Source organism: Liolophura sinensis, chromosome 6 (genome assembly GCF_032854445.1).
Source record: "Liolophura sinensis isolate JHLJ2023 chromosome 6, CUHK_Ljap_v2, whole genome shotgun sequence".
Taxonomy (NCBI): Eukaryota; Metazoa; Mollusca; class Polyplacophora; order Chitonida; family Chitonidae; genus Liolophura; species Liolophura sinensis.
In genome coordinates this window covers 26,698,427-26,716,803 of record NC_088300.1, presented here as the reverse complement: position 1 = coordinate 26,716,803, position 18,377 = coordinate 26,698,427, and the positions used below count along the sequence as shown (strand labels likewise).

The following is an 18,377-nucleotide window of genomic DNA, read 5'->3' as shown; positions in this document are numbered from 1 at the left end:
CTTCGCACGGAATGCAATATATCAATGCGTGCAGACATCAGAGCAATTGCCCGATTTAATCAGCTCCAATTATCAGTAAATCGTAATGACGTACGTATACAGGCAATTTCTGCATATTGGTACAGGGTTGCATGTGAAAGCATTTTGTGTAATCCCCTCAACTGCATCTGTTATAGTGCTTCCCGATATCTCCTTGATTTCTACGGCCTATAAGTATAGGTCCTTATAATGACTTATTCGTTATAAGCAATTTCTGAGCAATCTAGCCAAAGGCATATATAGTACTCTATGTTTGCAACTGCAATTACTTTCTCGTGGCGTATTGAGCTGACCTAGTTTTATATGATATATACCTTATTGGTGTTTAATCGCCTTCCAGTTTTCGTTGACTACAAATCATTCAGCACAAAACATAAGATCAGTCAAAATATAAGTTAGTGCGTATTATGTATATTCGATATACGAATCCAACTGTCTTTCATTGTATATGAAATGAAAGAAAAAACTTGTATATATAATATCGTGCTAGTTTTCACGTGGGCGGTCACGTTGAATTAACGCAATCATTGAATATACAGTGAATATACGATCAGTGAGTATTCCACAGTTACTTCAAGCATTCACATAGACATTAAATAGATAGGTTATGGGTAAACTGACGATAACGGGCGATGCTTTGCAGCCAGCAATGAAAGCTAAGTCTCTGGTCATTGTCGAACCAGTTGCTGGCATAAGCTGTAGCGATAAGCATATGCACATCATGTTCGTATTCATCACCACAACGCGAATACTGTTCGTAGCATCGCCTGCAACAGCTGAATACGCGATCTCTGTCCACGTGGAGTGGCTTCCTAAGGAGGTACTTAGAAATGAGAAGTGAGAGTTTAGCGATGCTGGCCGGTGTGTTGCCGCAGTCATACACGGAGTCAAAATCAGATAGCTGCAGAGAGTGAATTTCCCTTCTCTGTTCCTTCAACGCGTCTCTAGTCTTTTTGTACTCTCGGTCCAACAGTCTGTTTTTGGATTCCGCAATTTGAAGCTGGCGTCTAAGGCATTTCAGCTGGAATTCCAACGAGGCTACTCGGCAAAGCAAGTCGGATATCTCAGTAGTCCTCAGTCCCTGGGCAGCGGATCCATGGGAGAGGCTCTGATCGGTATCCTCATCTAAAATGGCCGCGGCGATGGCTTGGCACTCCACTTGATGGGTAGGCAGGTCGACTCTGTTCACGGACTCCCCGCATCCAGCACACTGAACCAATTGATAACAGCATGTTTCCAGATGTTTCTTCAGCCTGTCAAGTTTGACAATGGACTTACAGCCTCGTTCGTTGTTGTCACACTCGATGTCGAAGCCATTTATAAGATTCCGCAATGCCAGAACTGGTTTCACGGCCACATGGTCTATCGCACTACGGCATTCGGGACAGGTACTGGTCACGGAGGAATTCAACCACGTGTCCAAGCAAAGCTGACAGAAACTATGACCACACGGCGTCAAAACCGCTTCTTCTAGCACAGAACTGCAGATACCGCAGAACAAGTTGGGGTCAATTGATCCAACAAATCTATGTACACTGTACCCCATTATGTGTAACACCTCAGGTGTCGGAAATAGTCAATATTAATGTGTCCACAAGCAAATATGATGTCGGTCACACTATATATCACACAGAATTAAGAACCCGTGTAGAATCCAGGACCAAATTCACCAGATATATGGTATACTGTATGTAAGACGAAACTGGTTGTGAATTCGTTGACGCTTATGCCGTCAGAATCCAGCACAGTACAGAATTTTGTCTTTCCACATATATAAATACGTCGTTTACTTCATTAGCGAAAATATATATTGCACTTCTCAGCAAACAGATACGGATATACCTGCTTACCGTTTCGGTAAAAATTCAAGTTACATATGCTGTCTGTTCTGCCGATGTGATAACGGCTAACTTTGAAGATAGGGATACTACCGACCTGTTCCCGTCGCTCCTGAGCCTGTATGGTTCCCCACCAAATCTTTCCTCAGATATATGCCGTCTGCATGCACGCGTATCCAAGGATGAGGGTTTGTAGAGTCTTGCACGGGCCTTTATCACAGCCGTGTGGTATCTCCCAGCCCATATAAATAGAAGCTATGGAAACCCAATAGTAGCTCACCTTTGCCAGCTGTAGCTAGCCTACAGGCTTGCAGGCTGTCTTTCTTTTACCTTGTAATATGCACCGCCAAGGCTGTATAATATGATTCGCGTCGTTCAGACTTGCGTGCGGGATGGAGAACGGTTATACCCAGTACTGAAATGTGGTGTCCAGTTTCTTTGGAAGATCTTTGTGCTTTAAGATCGGTAACGTCTGTTATTTATATACAAGCCAGGTGAAGGTACAATAGCATGTACTGATCTACATGTACACAGGTATAATTAGTCAATCTTCGCACATTTATCTGCACCACGTGACTAAGCCCGCCACAGTTTGCTAGCGAATCAAATGCTAGAGTAACAAAGACAACAGGTCATCAGGTCAAATCGGTTTGAATCAACCCGGTCTTGGTTTGTGGCCATATAGGACTATATATTGAATCCATTTATAGCCGGAGAACGAATGAAAGTTCGAAAATAGTAAACATCTGGCATCCATATAGACACATATGAAAACAAGTCCGGCATTTTGCCAGATTTTTCATTTGGTTATTCATCGAAAACTAGGCCTATATCTGTCTGGAAAATCGTTGACATCAAGTACTTGTCACATATTCAAACACACATTTATACCATAGGATAGCTTTTCTTAAGCCACTCTTTATTGACATTTTCAAAGAACTCCAAGGGTCAAAACGTTAAACTATATATACCCACTGTAACCTGTTCGAAGTAATCTAGATTTATTTCTTTCATACGTATACAGCTTGTGAAAAAAATTTGGGCAACGGAATACATTTAGGCCGTGAATAGTCAACCTTTATGTGCGATAGCCTAATTACTGGAGTAAAATATTTTTAATATAAAGAAAAAAAATTAAACTTCACATTCCAAAGTTATCTCCAAAAGAAACTTTCCATCCATACAGACTGACATATTATGTATTGTTGGTTATATGATAACCCGGGTAAATGGACGAGTCTGGCGTCTTTTCAGTGTTATATGAAAAGAGAATCCTTGAAGTGAAATCTATAATCTGTGTCAAACTCAAACTGTCCTAATGTATCACCCACAGATTATTTCACAAAGATATCAGTATGTGTCTGCATGGCTGGTTCATGGGGAAATTCTTCGATCTCCTTATGTATGTTCATTTATTTGACTGGTGTTTAATGTAGTACTCTCGATGCCCCTAATATATAGCTATAAACGTTTACGCATAGTTATACAGGCCACCAATGCATACAATGTACATTCATCGAATTGTATGGCGAGTATATATTTAAATGCATTCATGACATGTTCTCGGTCTATTTAACATTGGAAATCAAGATCCAAAACACATGTACTAGAGACGACTTGCATACATGCATATGCGTGTACATGCCTTATTGTCGCCACCGCCCCACAAACTAATATGACAAATAAATAAGCAAATAAATAACGGAAAGGAAGGGAAAGACGATAAAAAGTCACCACTCTTGTCGTCAACTGATTGAAACCTAACGTTATATATACCCTTATACTTACAGTTAAGCAGTTTGCCTTTCATTAAAAAATACTTTAACTGAAGGATTTAAAATCTACGATCGGCCTATTACACAATAATTAATAAGCACATATAATTATTTTATTGTGGATAGAGTGTTCATTCGGTATTAAATTGCCTAGAGCTATTGATATTTCAAATGTAGAAATACACACTCATGTATATATACGCAACATTGGAAGTATCGCTATTTCATTTCAATTATGTATCGGAATTATTACACACAACTATTTACAAACACCAGCGTCCCTTGTAACCAGTCTGAATTTAATACCTGCATGTATATTGTACACGTGATTCTTTAATTCTATATCGATTAAGGTATTGACAATCCTATCATTTCAGTTCCGATACTACAAATTAGGCTTAGTCGAACGTATGGAAGTATAGGACACGGGCATGCTCTACACAAGTGTATTTGTACACGGCAACTCAACATCATGTGTGCATATGCCGGGAACTGTTGTAAATATACGTAAATACACTCTCCTTCTACAGTGTGACACCTGCGTGACAACCTTAAATTGAATTAGGCCTACAGGTGCCTGGTTGCTCTTAACTAGTGAAATATTGACGATCGTCGATATACTTATACTTGAAAGTTGAGCTGACTGAAACGCAATTCAGTCAGGCATGTTTATGTTACCGCTGTTAATTACGATCCAGGTGTAATAAAATAAATGTTTAATAAACCGTATGGTCAGGTATTACTGTCCTGTTTGTGGAAATATCAGCTTATACGGGCTATATATTCTCTCCCCAAAAACTAAACATATACAGTGGCCCATGGTGGACACCCCGGCATCGGATGTTGAGATGAACGAGCATTTGTGTCCTGCAGGGTGCATAAATTCCGAGAAATTAAAGTAGCTTCTAATTGTCCCAATTTTACATCCCTCACAAATACGTGTATGTTTGTGTTTATCTACATCACTGAAAATGTTTCGATTTCTGTCAGATTTTTTGGTGCATACCTTCAGCAAGAAGATCAAATTATAAGCCTACATGAAGGAAGACGTAACTATACTGTCCTGAAAAAGAAACAAATTCACGATTTACGTTTTCAAATGGGGCCAATTTGCACACTCAATGTAATTCCGTCACGCTCACAGACATGCCATATGATATTACGCAAATACATGTACATGGCAGGCCTATATAGATCTAATTCATTCGATGGTATAGGCATACTATATATAGGTCTATACAAACAAAGGGGACGCAAAAGGGAGGTCGTGAAGTTAAAGGCAGGTTCCAGACCATACTATCGATATAAAGAAAAGAAAACAGAAAAAAAGTGTGACTTTATGGAATAAAAACCATCACGCCCTTCGAAGTGTCTGACCATTAAACATGCACATATATAGATATAGATCTACAATTCCAGAGATGTAGAGTATAATACCTACAAAAATCTGAAATCATCTGACCGAAAATGAAATGTATGCTCCCTACAAACACCCCCACCCCCACACCCCCAGCAATGTATAGTTATCGACATATCGTGCATGATATTACTGCCATAGCTTGTGTGCACATGTCCATACGTATACTATAATTAGCTTTAGTTTGGCTTATTTATAAGTTAGAATATCTCTGTTTAGCCTAGGTAGTACTGTAATACCGTCACGATGAAGCCCACGATATGCCCTAGCTGAATTCAAGCTCCTGTTACTTATTTCTCCACGTGTAATCATAGCTGAGAATGACTAGTAAAATTAAACAGATCGTACTTTCAATTAAGGTAGATTTATCACGTGACAATTAACCCATGTGTTTCTTTTTTTGGTCACCCAATAGTTTATGTAAAATGGATTGGCCTACTTTTGTTGCAGTGTTCAAGAATTAAGTGTGTACACTTCATGCATGTGTTTTGCATGGGCTCTTTATGCGGCGGGGCCCCTGATCGTGAAGCGAGGACTACGTTGCAATAATTGTCCACTGTGAGCAGTTTGTATGGGTGAGTCCACTTATGACAAGAGGGTTATGATTGAAATTCATACACCATGGATAAAAGAAAAGAAAAGAAGCACACTAATCAGTTGTTCATACAATAGCTACAAATACCACCGTCGAGTTTTTACTATCATGAGATCCCGCGAATTGGGAAGGGCTGTCGTAGTAATTTAATACCCGACTTACCTAAGGTGATTTAGACTATTCTGTTTGCCCCGCCATTTTCAAGTGTTGCGGCGCCAGAAGGGAGCAAGACATTGTGTTGTTGCGTTATTGAATTCCGCCCCAGAGCTGTGGCGCTTTAATGTTATACTTGAATGGTGGTTGACGAAAACATTAGAGAAAATGGAAAAGATAAAGTTTTATTGCGTTGCTGGAATTCATACAGACCCAGTTGAAATGATTAGGTAAGTCGATTTGCACTATGTATGGAAAACAACAACATAACATTACAGTGAGTCTTTCCTCGAAGTTTATAGAGGAAAAACCAGGATTTGGTTGGAGTAAAATAAAGTTGGGGATGGTGTCATTGTTTGTCTTTGATGCGTTTTTCTCACGTATTCATTGTGAAAAGTACATCTTTATCTTCCTATGCCACGTGATTAAACGGTGACTTAATTAAGCTTTACTTTTCCCGCAGATGAATCTGATATCGCCTGGATCTTAGCCCTGTGGGGCTATGTTCATGTAGAAACATAGCTCTATATGCAAGTACTGACTTACCCTGCTCTGCTCGGTCTCAGTGTGTTGTCCTCAACGTACTCCTGTTGTCAGCTGTATGATGTGGTTGTCTGTAATCCATGTTTACATACAAGCCCTAGGGCTAATGTATGTTTCTGCATAAACATAGCCTCATGGAGTACCCTAGATCTGAGATCTGTTTCATTCTTCCCAGCTTCGCTTTCACAAATATAATGTACTGATTTGGGGTCAAAGGATAAAACAGGTGAAGGATTCTCAAAAGAAATTTTATTTATATGTAATATAAATTTTTTATATGTAACAATCTGAGCAGTCAGTCATGCCAGGGTAACATCAGAAAGTGTTGACAGCACACTGTGCCCACCAATGAATCAGACTTTGTATACTACTAGAAGAGATGCAAGGTTTTGCTCTTTCTTAGGTTTAAATCCCTCCACCTCTGCCCTGATATTTGATGTACATATTATGATTCATATTTCCTGTATATTTATTTTCTTAAAGTACCTGTACTTTCTGAGTTCTGCCTGCCTGTCAAAAGTAAAGACCTGCATAATTATGGGTGCTACAATTTTGGAAGCCCCACCTTCATTTCTTAGTAGCTAACAGTCTGTCAGTGAAACATTGTTTGAAGCAGTGGTAGGCTTCAAAATGACCGCGGGATTCATTGGGACAAATGGAGCTTCATGAATGGGAACTTCCCACAAAAAGGAAGCAACATCATTTACATTTGCCAGTGTTGCCATTAACCGTTGGTTTCTCTTTCATGTGGGACAAAGATCTTCAAAGCTCGCAGGCTACTAAGGGTTAAAGGTGGGACCACGCATATCAGTGAAAGTATGTACTTTTGCAGGAGACATAAGTACCTGAGGCCGCAGATTTCTGGCAAGAAAAGTATATAAACGATGATTGACCTTAAGTGAATACCAAATAAGAAAGGAAAAGTGGGGGCATGTAATATCACTTAACAAAATTCACAAAATTAATTTGTTACGGTATCTGCTGGCAGTCAGTGCCATTGACTGCTTTCACCATTTCAGAACTGTGGATCTTGCCCAAAGTCAACAGCAGCAGTTTACTTTACTCATACTGAAGAGCATTTGACATCATTTGTAACGGTTAACTTTTGAATTTTCAGGCTTTGATTTTTTTTTCTCTTTCTAGGAGTAATGAGGGCCACCACTTTGGTCATCACATTGCTCTGCCTTTACCAGATCAAATCAATGTGTTCACTGTGGGTGAAGTGACAGATTTTCCAGATGACCATGTGGTTGATCTCCAGTTCTGGTATGAGGGCGTGCAATTCAAATTGGGCACAGTCACCAAAGCTGTTAGGTAAGAAGATGTTTCTGGTGACCAGACTATTAGTATACATGTACTCACTGTAAAAAAAAAGAAAGCATCTGATGAGTCCTCCAACTGTTTGTTTCGCTGCCGCTGTACATCTGAAGATTTGTCGTTATCTGATCATTGAATTGTGGTGATTTTTGCCTTTAACCAGCTTGCTTCTTAAACCTGCCTGTCATCGCATGGGATATTCACATGTACACTGTACGTTCTGCAACCCTAAATGCACTGAAATAAATAAGCCATTATTTAATACTCTTGTTCACTTTTATGTGCAGTGAGACTGCTGAGATACTGAGTTAAGATTGTCCTCTTAATATTAAATTTTTGGATGTATGTATATGTATATATGTTTGAGGTTTTACATTGTACTTAGCAAATTTTCAGTCATCTGATATCAAGGAGTCACTAGTGTGCACATATACTGTGTCTTCTTGTAGCAACCGGGCAAGTCCATGTCGCTTAAGTGCTACCGCCACCACTGAAGTATCATGCTGAAGACACCCGACCTGACACCTAGCCCAGTCACATTATACTGCCAAACCAGTCCTATTTCCTTGTTGTAACCTTTCAGTGCTGAGCACCAAGCGAGGCAACAACAAGTACATGTACTATTTCTTTGGTATGACCCAACCTGGGTTTCATCCCTCGTCTCAAAACTTCGAAGCAGATGCTCTAACCATTAGGCCACAAAGCAGCTGTTAAATTTTTGTGTGTTTTCTTGCAGAAATGTTGTGTGGGAGCGTAAGAAATGTGATGATACTTTGCCAGAGTTGCTGAAGAACAGCTGTGAAGGTGAAGTTTTGCTGGAGGGTCAAGTCAAACAGGTCATGGGCAATGCTTCATCGAATAGAATCTCACAGACATACAGAGCAGGGAAACGCAAGGCAGATAACTTGCAAGAAGAACTGGAAAATACTCCGCAGAATGTAGGTCCATTTTCAAAGCTGTCTTGATTGTATCGTGTTATTTACACGATTACAGTTGTGGCTGCTATTTTAATGGGTGAAATTCCAGTCAGTAACCTGCCCAAAAATCATAAAAAAACATATATGGTAATGTATGTTGTCACTGTGCATATGCTTATTTTCATCAAACAAGTAATTGTAGTTTCTGTTCACCTCAGTTTTCGTGGGATCTTGGTACTAAAGCGGCCAAGTACGCTCATTTGTCTCTTTGCACAGTCTAGCATTTGTTAAAGATCTGTTCTCTTCGACCAAAATTGTGTGCATATTTGTATGTAACATCTGGGAAAGTCCATCAGTAATTGGTCAAAGGGCGGCGGTTTACACCGGGAACTTTAATTTCTGCCACCTATGAAGCTGCCTGCCATTGTAAGTGCAAACTTCTTGAGCATGACATTAACAGCAATCAAAGAAATAAATAAATCATAATTAAACAAACGTGTTTCCTCGTGTATATTGAAGAATTATTTTCACTCATCACTTGCAGCTATTAACTATTAGCACTCCAATAAGCAAACAGAAGCCAGGCAAGAAGAAAGCAAAGCAGAGTAATGGGGAAAGGACTCCGAAAGGACCTACACCTCGTAAAGGCAAAATAGCCACACGAATGAGAGCATTGAGGGGTGAGTCACGCACCCCGAAGAAAAATAAAATCTTGGAAGAACAAAATGCTGAGAAGAACGACAACACAAGTGAAGGGAACAGTTTGAGGTGGTCTGTGTGCAAAGATGTCACTAGCAGAGGTGAGCTTATCTTGTTGGTGTGTCTGTACATGTAAATTTTTTATTTTTATATTTTTTTTTTACAGTGGAAACATTTTTGAATGCAGTGGATAGGCCCTACAGTTTTCATGTCTCATTTTAGTCTTTGTACGTGATGTATTAATTGGTTTTAAACTTGAGAATTGAGTGAAAATAAGACATACACGTGTACTCGTAAACCCACCATAGTATGCAGGAGATAATGATGTTGATGTTTATCTGTTGATGTGTGTTCTTCAGTACTACCAGGCCCGTCACGACGCTGGGGTCACACAATGTGTGTCGTCGATGGAAAACAGGCTGTGTTGATTGGTGGGCAAGGAGACAAACACCAGCTCAGTAAAGATTCTGTCTGGAGTCTGAATACAGGTACAGTAACTATAAGGTGATATTTACTTATAGTCATCTGATAGTTGATCTGTCAAAACACTGTGTTTGATGTAAAAATGTTCCCCTATCCCCCAAACAAACCTCAAAAGATGGTTTCCTAAGACGGATCAGAATCAGGCAAAATGAGTAATATATCTGCAAAAAATATTTTAGATACATTTCAAGGTACAGTGTATAGCCGTTTTTAAGATTCTTTGTCCACAATATTTTCTTTGAGTAGTTAAGTAATGTTTGATAGGATTTGTTTCTCTATGGAAAGAAAAAGAAAGATAGAAAATTTGTATTTTCATTTGAAAGGCTGTACATGCATATCCTTATGAATCATTTCTGGGGGTGTGATGTGCATTTAGCTGTGAGTAAGGTGGAAAACTCTTAACTACAAGGGTCATGAGGTATGGGTTAATTAATGGCTTTGAATAAAATGACTTGTAAGTCACATGTGAGTAACATGCTAAAGGTTGATGGTTTACCTGGTTTTCTTTCAACCATAAAACTATACTAACGCAAAGATAAACACACATTGAATGTGGCATTAAACAACAACCATTGAATATTTCATTATGTATGCAATTCCAGTGTAATTTTTTCAGAAACACGTCGTTGGAAACCGATCAAAACTGAAGCTGAATGTCAGAATCCAGAACTGCGTATGGGTCACACAGCAACATTTGACCCCATGGTCAGATGTATTTATGTGTATGGAGGGTCCAAAAACCTGAAGTGGTTTCGTGACATTTACACACTGGACCTGGACAACTGGAAATGGCAGCTAATGAAGGTGAATCAGGAGATCATAATCATCATCATGAGTTGGGAAATTCAGTGAATCAAATCATAAAATTTGTCCAATGAAGGTATAAGCTCAAGGACTTTTAAGCGGTTTAATTTGCATATACGCCAAAGATGTAGAAAATATGATTGTACGTCAAAGAAATAGAAGGAAACGCCCAATGTGGGTGAAAATATGTGTGTTACTTGTGGGAATGAAGAGAAAAATACTGCGTACATCATGGAAACACTAATTAAATGCAAAAGGAAACAGTTGCCTTTCCTTTTTACACAATGTGCATCTAAGACAATCCAGATAAAAAGGGCTGTATGAAACTGGTTCTGTGTTTTAAAAGCTTGTCAATGCAGATATAATGTAATCTGGCTTCATATTGGCATGTGAAAATCTTGAAAAATATGGCAATTGAAAGTAACTTTTCTCCGCCATAAATAAGCCTTGAAACTGACAACTAGCTAGGTCATTTTACATTGCTTAAAACTTTTGTACCTGCAGAATATTTATTCCAAGTAGCCTGGAAAATATGAATTTTCAACCTTGAAAAGCCTGGATATTTGAAATCTTTAATGTATATAAACCCTGCGTTCTGTACAAGTGAGATTTCTTCATCCCCTCCTCACTGCATGTTTCAGGTTAACGGGAAGGCCCCGACCCGTGCATACCACACCACAACTCTATACCGACATGAGCTGTGGATATTTGGAGGGGTGTACCCGCGCCCTAACCCTCAGCCTGATGGCTGCAGTGATGAGCTGCACATCTTCAGTCCCGTCATGGAGAATTGGTACTCCCCTATTGTTACTGGGGACAAGCCACTGGCCAGATCAGGGTAGGAACTGCAGATACATTGGGTTTTTGTGTCATTCTCATTAAGCACATTTTGAATCACTTAACTTTTATTTAATAGTCTTGCAGAAAGGATGCCAGGTAATAGCATTATCATTATTCTTGAAACAATGTATTATGTATTATTTTAAAAGGCATGTTGGGATATGCTGTTATTTTAACATAAATGGGTGTAAAAAAAATGTAAATTAACCACTTTTGGCAGTTATGCTCTTAAAATATCTGAAATATTCATGGGAAACCTTTATTAAAGTAACAGAGTGACAGTACTGTGGTAATATCTTGTTGATTTACTTGTAACCACGTGTTATATTTCAGTCACTCAGCCACCCTGATTGGAGACCAGCTGGTGGTATTTGGGGGGTGGGATGCACCTGTCTGTTACAGTGACACATTCATTCTTGATATGAGTGAGTTAAATTTAATTTATAATATTAATAATATTTCATGATGTATACTTTAGCCACGAAAAAATATAATAGGCGTAAATGCTGTTGTTGAAGTTTATGTGGTCTTGGACACTTATTATGAAGGCTGTACAGGATAGTGTGTAGCTGGGATCTCTAGATCTGTGTACAGCAGTAGAGAATATAAAAGAAATATGCTATAAAACCGGTAAAGTTGAGAAAACAAATTGCTACTCTGATTCCTGTTGTTACTTGCTTGAGTGAATTGGTTAAATGAAAGGTGTTTGAATTTATGACAAAAGCAGCAGAAGCCGTAATCTTTGAATCTTTCTGTTTAGACTGATAAAGTGTTACTGTGAAAGTGTTGTGTTTGCAGCATTATTGGACTGGAGTCAACCAAAAATAGTAGGGAAAGCCCCAAAACCCAGGAGGTAAGCAATATTTGTGTACATATTTGACCAATTCTCTCACTGTGTGCAGAGTTTATGTCATCAGTTAATTATTGAAGTGTTTTGTTTGTCTGGTTCCTTTGTACTTACCAGTGTGACTGTCATACCTACTTCACAAAACTTTAACCCCAGGATAGGTCCATCTCTTTTGTGTTTCAGTGAAAAGTTTTACTGAATCCACATACGACTAACAAAAAACAAAAAAATCTTCCTCTGGTCTCTGTGGTGGATTGGGTTAGCAAAACACCAATCAAATGGATATATAAAGAAAAAAATCTGTCTTGAATGTGTGGTTGCTGGCTACTTGGACTAAAATGCTGTTGCGGCCACGTGGCCAAGGGGGTTAGCACACCAACGCAGCAGAATGTATCAGGAGCCTCAAATAAATAAATAAAATGTTGCTCTTGCCCCTGCCTTTCACCTCTGAGCATTAAGGTTGCAGTCAGAGTCTGGAATGTAGCGATAGCTGGATTGACTACAGTTTGAAGTCAAGGGGATTGTCAAAAGGACAGTGGTTCATTTCAGGCAACCATGAATCTGACTGCAATCCTATAATAAGTGAAACATTTAAATAAACGTCCACATGTATTGTATACTGCTTTAGGCTCGGAGAGGATCGTACATCGGTTCAGTGATATTAATTGAATGGAGGCATCACCACATAAATGTAAACGGTTTCACATTGTAAAAATTGTGAAACATTCCATGTATTTTTATATACATTTATTTTTTTTTGTATTAATTTATTATTATATACATGTATTTATTATAAGAATGTAATGTTTCTTTATACTAAAAAACATTCACATAATTCAACTATTGAGAAAGCTTTGACCTAATCTCTTTCCAGCTGGCATGCATCTTGTGCTCTGAGTGGTCAGAGAGTACTAATTCACGGAGGATATGATGGTGACCTGGCCCTAGATGACACCCACATTTTTAACCTGCGTAAGTCCCCTGTTTGATAGAGTTGTAGTTTGTAGTGTTAAAAAAGAAGAAAACTTTAATATCAAACAAATACCAGTGAAAAGAGTATGCATTTTCTCGCAGGTGCATGCCATAAAAAAATTCTAATATGTACCTCAAGTTGATAAAGTATAAATAAAGTCAGCGCCCAAATCTGTTGTGGGTGACTCCATTTTGCCTGAGAACTAGTCCTGAAGTCTTCTGTGTTAGGAGAAGAATTGCTGTCGGAAACTGCCGAAGTGCATTTCAGGTAGAACTCTTTTTCCCAGAAGGTAGTGAACAATACAGTTCGTTTTCTGCTTGACGATCGGGAATCTGGAATGTTGGACGTAGGTTCTGAGTTTATACAAACAAGCTGGCAGGTATAACCACTCTCATTGGCTGAGAGGCAGCACACCTCCAGCATAAATTACAGGGTGTTAACGATGGAGGACGCGATGGAATCAGTGATTTATGCCAGCTTTGCCGTTTTCAGGCTTTACGTGTATGGTGAGGAAAAATCGCAAAATCATGCAGCAGGCACGACCAGGTAGAAAAAAATATGCTCTTTTCAGCCTATAGTGTAATTTTTTAAAGTTTTCTTCTCTTTTAAGACTGGCAAGGAATGCATACCTGGGCAGGTAGTGTCCATGAATCAGTCTCTCAACGTTTTTTTGTGTTCAATTATGTGTAATTGATGGTTACATTTCCTGTTGATAATGGAAGTTTTAAATGTTGTACATATATTTATCGTGGCAATAAGTTTTTTTGATTATTAATTTGTTTTAATCATAGGTGGGAATCATTAAGCATAAATTTGCCCACTATCTTCCTGACATTTTTAGGGTATGGCATGTCAAGATGTTTTCCAAGATATGGGTAGGACTGAAATCACATAGCTTTGTTAAAAATTTGGATACATTTATTTGAAACAGATGTAAATATAGAATTCAGCAATTGTGGGTGTTGATGTTTTGGTCTATTTTGGCTTTATTGCTGTTACAGGAGATAAAAGTTGGACGCACATCAAGGTTGACTCACTTCCTTCACCACGCACTGGTCATGTGGCTGTGTGTTTGCCGTATTGTCATGACAACCAGGAGCAAGATGAGGTGATGGTGTTTGGGGGAGGAGACAATGATGGTGCCTTTTTCACAGAACTGCTGAGCTTGGCCATTCCCTTCCTTCCCCTTGCTCACACCAGTTAGGGTAATGGTGGTGCCTTCTTCACAGAGCTGCTGAGCTTGGCCATTCCCCTCTTTCCCCATGCTCACACCAGTTAGGGTAATGGCGGTGCCTTCTTCACAGAACTGCTGAGCTTGGCCATTCCCTTCCTTCCCCTTGCTCACACCAGTTAGGGTAATGGTGGTGCCTTCTTCACAGAACTGCTGAGCTTGGCCATTCCCTTCCTTCCCCATGCTCACACCAGTTAGGGTAATGGTGGTGCCTTCTTCACAGAACTGCTGAGCTTGGCCATTTCCCTCTTTCCCCATGCTCACACCAGTTAGGGTAATGGTGGTGCCTTCTTCACAGAACTGCTGAGCTTGGCCATTTCCCTCTTTCCCCATGCTCACACCAGTTAGGGTAATGGTGGTGCCTTCTTCACAGAACTGCTGAGCTTGGCCATTCCCTTCCTTCCCCTTGCTCACACCAGTTAGGGTAATGGTGGTGCCTTCTTCACAGAACTGCTGAGCTTGGCCATTTCCCTCTTTCCTCTTGCTCATACCAGTTAGGGTAATGGTGGTGCCTTCTTCACATAACTGCTGAGCTTTGCCATTCCCCTCTTTCCTCTTGCTCATACCAGTTAGGATAATGACATTGCCTTTTTCACCAAACTTCTGAGCTTGGTCATTTCTTTCTTCCCCTTGCTCATGCTAGTTAGTGTAATGACGGAACCTTCTTCACAGAACTGCTCAGTCAAGCCATTCCCTTCTTTCCCCTTGCTCACACCAGTTAGGGTAATGACATTGCATTTTTCACAGAACTGCTGAGCTTGGCCATTCCTTCCTTCCCCTTGCTCACACCAGTTGTATGTGTAGGGGTCATACAGAGATTGTATACTTATTATTAACTGTTCTGTTTCAAAGATGGTAAAAATTCAGTTCAATACCTCATTATTGTTTTGTTTCTTTACTGGTTCTAACATATTTAGTCCCAAATTTAATAAGTACCAGCTTGTTGAAAGGTGTAATTGTATTCCACATAATACTGTGTGATGCGGTCATGTGTTGCCTGGAGAATATTTCTTTAAGTGTGAGCATTTTGTCGGCAGCAGTTTTTAGTGACAGTGTTCCTGTTAAAGGTAATTTTGTTGGCCAGTTATCAGTCTGTTAAATGTCATGTTTAAATCTACACTGAGTGACAGCTTGTAAATTAACTGTCATTGTTTTGTGGTTGCTGTTGAACATTTTACACACATTTTATCCAGCATACACAGTAAATGGCTATTTACTATATATTTTGTTTCATTTATTTTTATTTCTTACTTGTCCCAATATTAAAGTTGTCGTTTTATTGGCCAACAAGGTGTACTAAATCTACTATGCAACAAATGATATTGTACAGTTTTCTTTACAAAGTTGTTTTGTCTTCATAGTTACCCTGTAACTGCTTTCTACATTGTCCAAAATGTTGAATAATGTATAGGTAATAAAGCAAAGATTTATTTTTATGATCTATTTTTGATGTTATGCGATCAATGTATAAAAATTACATTTACATACATTTTTATTTTCAGTAATTTGGTAATCTATGAACAGACCAAATATGTTATTATTTGTGTATTTAATTGTTGTGTAAGGCCATACTCAAGAATTCTTCACTTATACCACGGCAGTAATTTTTTTGGATGGAGGAAACTGGAGTGCTCAGGGTAACCAAAATATCCTTGGTAAATTACTGTCACAAAAAAAAAGTTTTGTGACAGATGGGTTGCAAACATGTAGTCCAACCAATCAGTAACAGTATTGTAGCGATTTGTTTTCATATATATATATATATATATATATATATAATTTTCTTAACGATACAGATATCCCAGTTCCAAGTCGCACCATTTACTACAGGGGAAAGCACAATATTGGTAGCGTGAAACACCCAGTGTCGAACTCTGGAACAATATCTGTATACTTCTGGAGATGTTCGCTACTATGGATTCTTTTGAATGTCAGCTCGGTCAGTCCGTGTCATTCAGTAGTATGTTTGGGAAAACCACTAGTTAGCTCTGAACTTCGAATAATCAAGAAAAGTCTGATTTTAAGGTTCAACAAACAGCAGCAACAGTTTTATTAAAATAGTGACAGGAGTATGTTAATATATATATATATATATATATATATATGTAAAAGTGCCGGTACTGTGTACAAGCACGACATCTGTACTTCAGATGGTTCGGATAACTGTGTTAGGGATATCTCAGGGAGATATTAAACCTTGTGCTGCTGTGATAGTGGTATGTCCTACTGGTGTTATATAGACAATATGTCAGCCATGTGTGGGGACATTATCAGCAAATAATACTTGAAGGGTCTTCTCTGGGAGTAACAGTTCCAGAATTGGTCCAGTAATAACTTGGGAAAAACGAGTTCCAAATTCTGGCACTCGGCGTCTCACTGTGCTGAAACTGGGAATCCCAGCCCCACTATTGCTCAGGGGCACTTATAGACAACTTCTCCCAGTATAAATGTTTCAGCACATGCTTGGGAATTATAAAATTTTGGTCCAGAAAATCCCAGTTGCAAACTATTGAGATATACTGTCTCAATCATGGTTGGGAATATCAGTCTCACAGCCTGGGAACACTTGTGTCACAATTTGGAACTAGCAGTCCCACTGTCTCTAGGTATGCTCTAAAGCTGAAATCCCACTTCAGTGCTGACAACTTGTCTAGCTATCACTTTACACTGCTTATATACATGTAAAATACCTCCCTTAGAAAGCTAACTAGGTGGAAATTTAGATGTTAACACGACGGTGGTGCGAGATCATCTGGGATTGAAAGTGGGAATTTGCCCAGTATTTATAGTCTACGCTCATAAATATTCAATTTATTTACCAAGGATGGTACTCAGGGCACTGATTGGCTAATACCAAAGTAACAACATCTGTGTATAGAAATACTATACATGTACATGCGTATCTAATGTCATGGCGCAACAATCTAACTGTAAATAGTTGTCACTTCAAAAAATAAACAATGGCGGATGTTTCTCCAAACTTAAGGTCACAAAAAAAAATGTTGTTTGCAAACTAGCCAAACAATATCTGATCACCAAGCTTGAAGAGAAACTCCTTCAAAATGTCAATGTATTATACGTGAAATATGGTGTCCTAATTAAGTCATCAAGTATTAAAATTCTTACATTCGAAAGGATGCGGGTCCACGGAAACTGTGTCCTTCAAAAGTTATATTAAGGCGCCAAAAACAACTTGCTCTCATGAGTCCACAAAATATCCTGTCTCTGTATGTTAAAAAAAATATTTCAAAATATTCCACAAAAATTTTAATTTAAGGATATCTCTAACCCATAAAAATTTACGTTCTATAGGTAAAACCTGTCTACGTTATGGACAAGGCAGAAAATTAACCCCTAACCTCCCATGCAATTATATGAAATAATATACTGTCTCTAGCAAAATCGCCACAGTATCAAGTTAAAAATGTGCATAAATTGCACTGAAAGTTGCAATTTCATCTCCGAAAATGTGAATGAATTGGAGTGCATGTAGTTGCTGCTGGCTAATTGTTTACATGATCCAGGAACTTGTACCTCCATGGTCGAAACAAATTCTCGATTTCTCATTTTGGAAAGTGAAGATCACTTTTCAGTTCAGTTTAGTTTGTTTTGCATATTTTATGTTTTGAATCAATACTGATTGGTACTCAAGATTTTCACCTGGCTGGAGACAGGTGTTGCTGCAGATCCTAGAAGCCATTCATTGTATTATTTATTTGATTGGTGTTTTACGCCGTACTCAAGAATATTTCACTTATACGCCGGCGGCCAGAATTATGGTGGGAGGAAACCGAGCAGAGTTAGGGGCAAACGTACAAATTCAGTATAGGGAGAAGTCATACTAGTATCTTTTAACATGGGCACGTTATCATTCACTTAACAAGGGGTCTGCGTGCAAGGCAACAC

At 38.9% G+C, this 18,377-nt stretch overlaps 2 protein-coding genes across 2 annotated transcripts; one reads left to right on the top strand and one right to left on the bottom strand.

Annotated features, from left to right (window-relative positions):
* Nucleotides 1-2,163, bottom strand: LOC135469037 (E3 ubiquitin-protein ligase PDZRN3-B-like). The gene has a single exon (XM_064747554.1). The coding sequence runs from the start codon at nucleotides 1,583-1,585 to the stop codon at nucleotides 632-634; it is 954 nt and encodes a 317-aa protein (XP_064603624.1). The 5' UTR covers nucleotides 1,586-2,163; the 3' UTR covers nucleotides 1-631.
* A 3,782-nt stretch (nucleotides 2,164-5,945) lies between these two features.
* Nucleotides 5,946-15,907, top strand: LOC135468634 (uncharacterized). The gene is made up of 11 exons (XM_064746998.1): nucleotides 5,946-6,047; nucleotides 7,504-7,674; nucleotides 8,414-8,615; nucleotides 9,139-9,394; nucleotides 9,653-9,781; nucleotides 10,393-10,580; nucleotides 11,222-11,418; nucleotides 11,754-11,845; nucleotides 12,219-12,273; nucleotides 13,142-13,239; nucleotides 14,242-15,907. The coding sequence occupies exons 1-11, from the start codon at nucleotides 5,986-5,988 to the stop codon at nucleotides 14,442-14,444; spliced, it is 1,653 nt and encodes a 550-aa protein (XP_064603068.1). The 5' UTR covers nucleotides 5,946-5,985; the 3' UTR covers nucleotides 14,445-15,907.
* The last annotated feature ends 2,470 nt before the right edge of the window (nucleotides 15,908-18,377 follow it).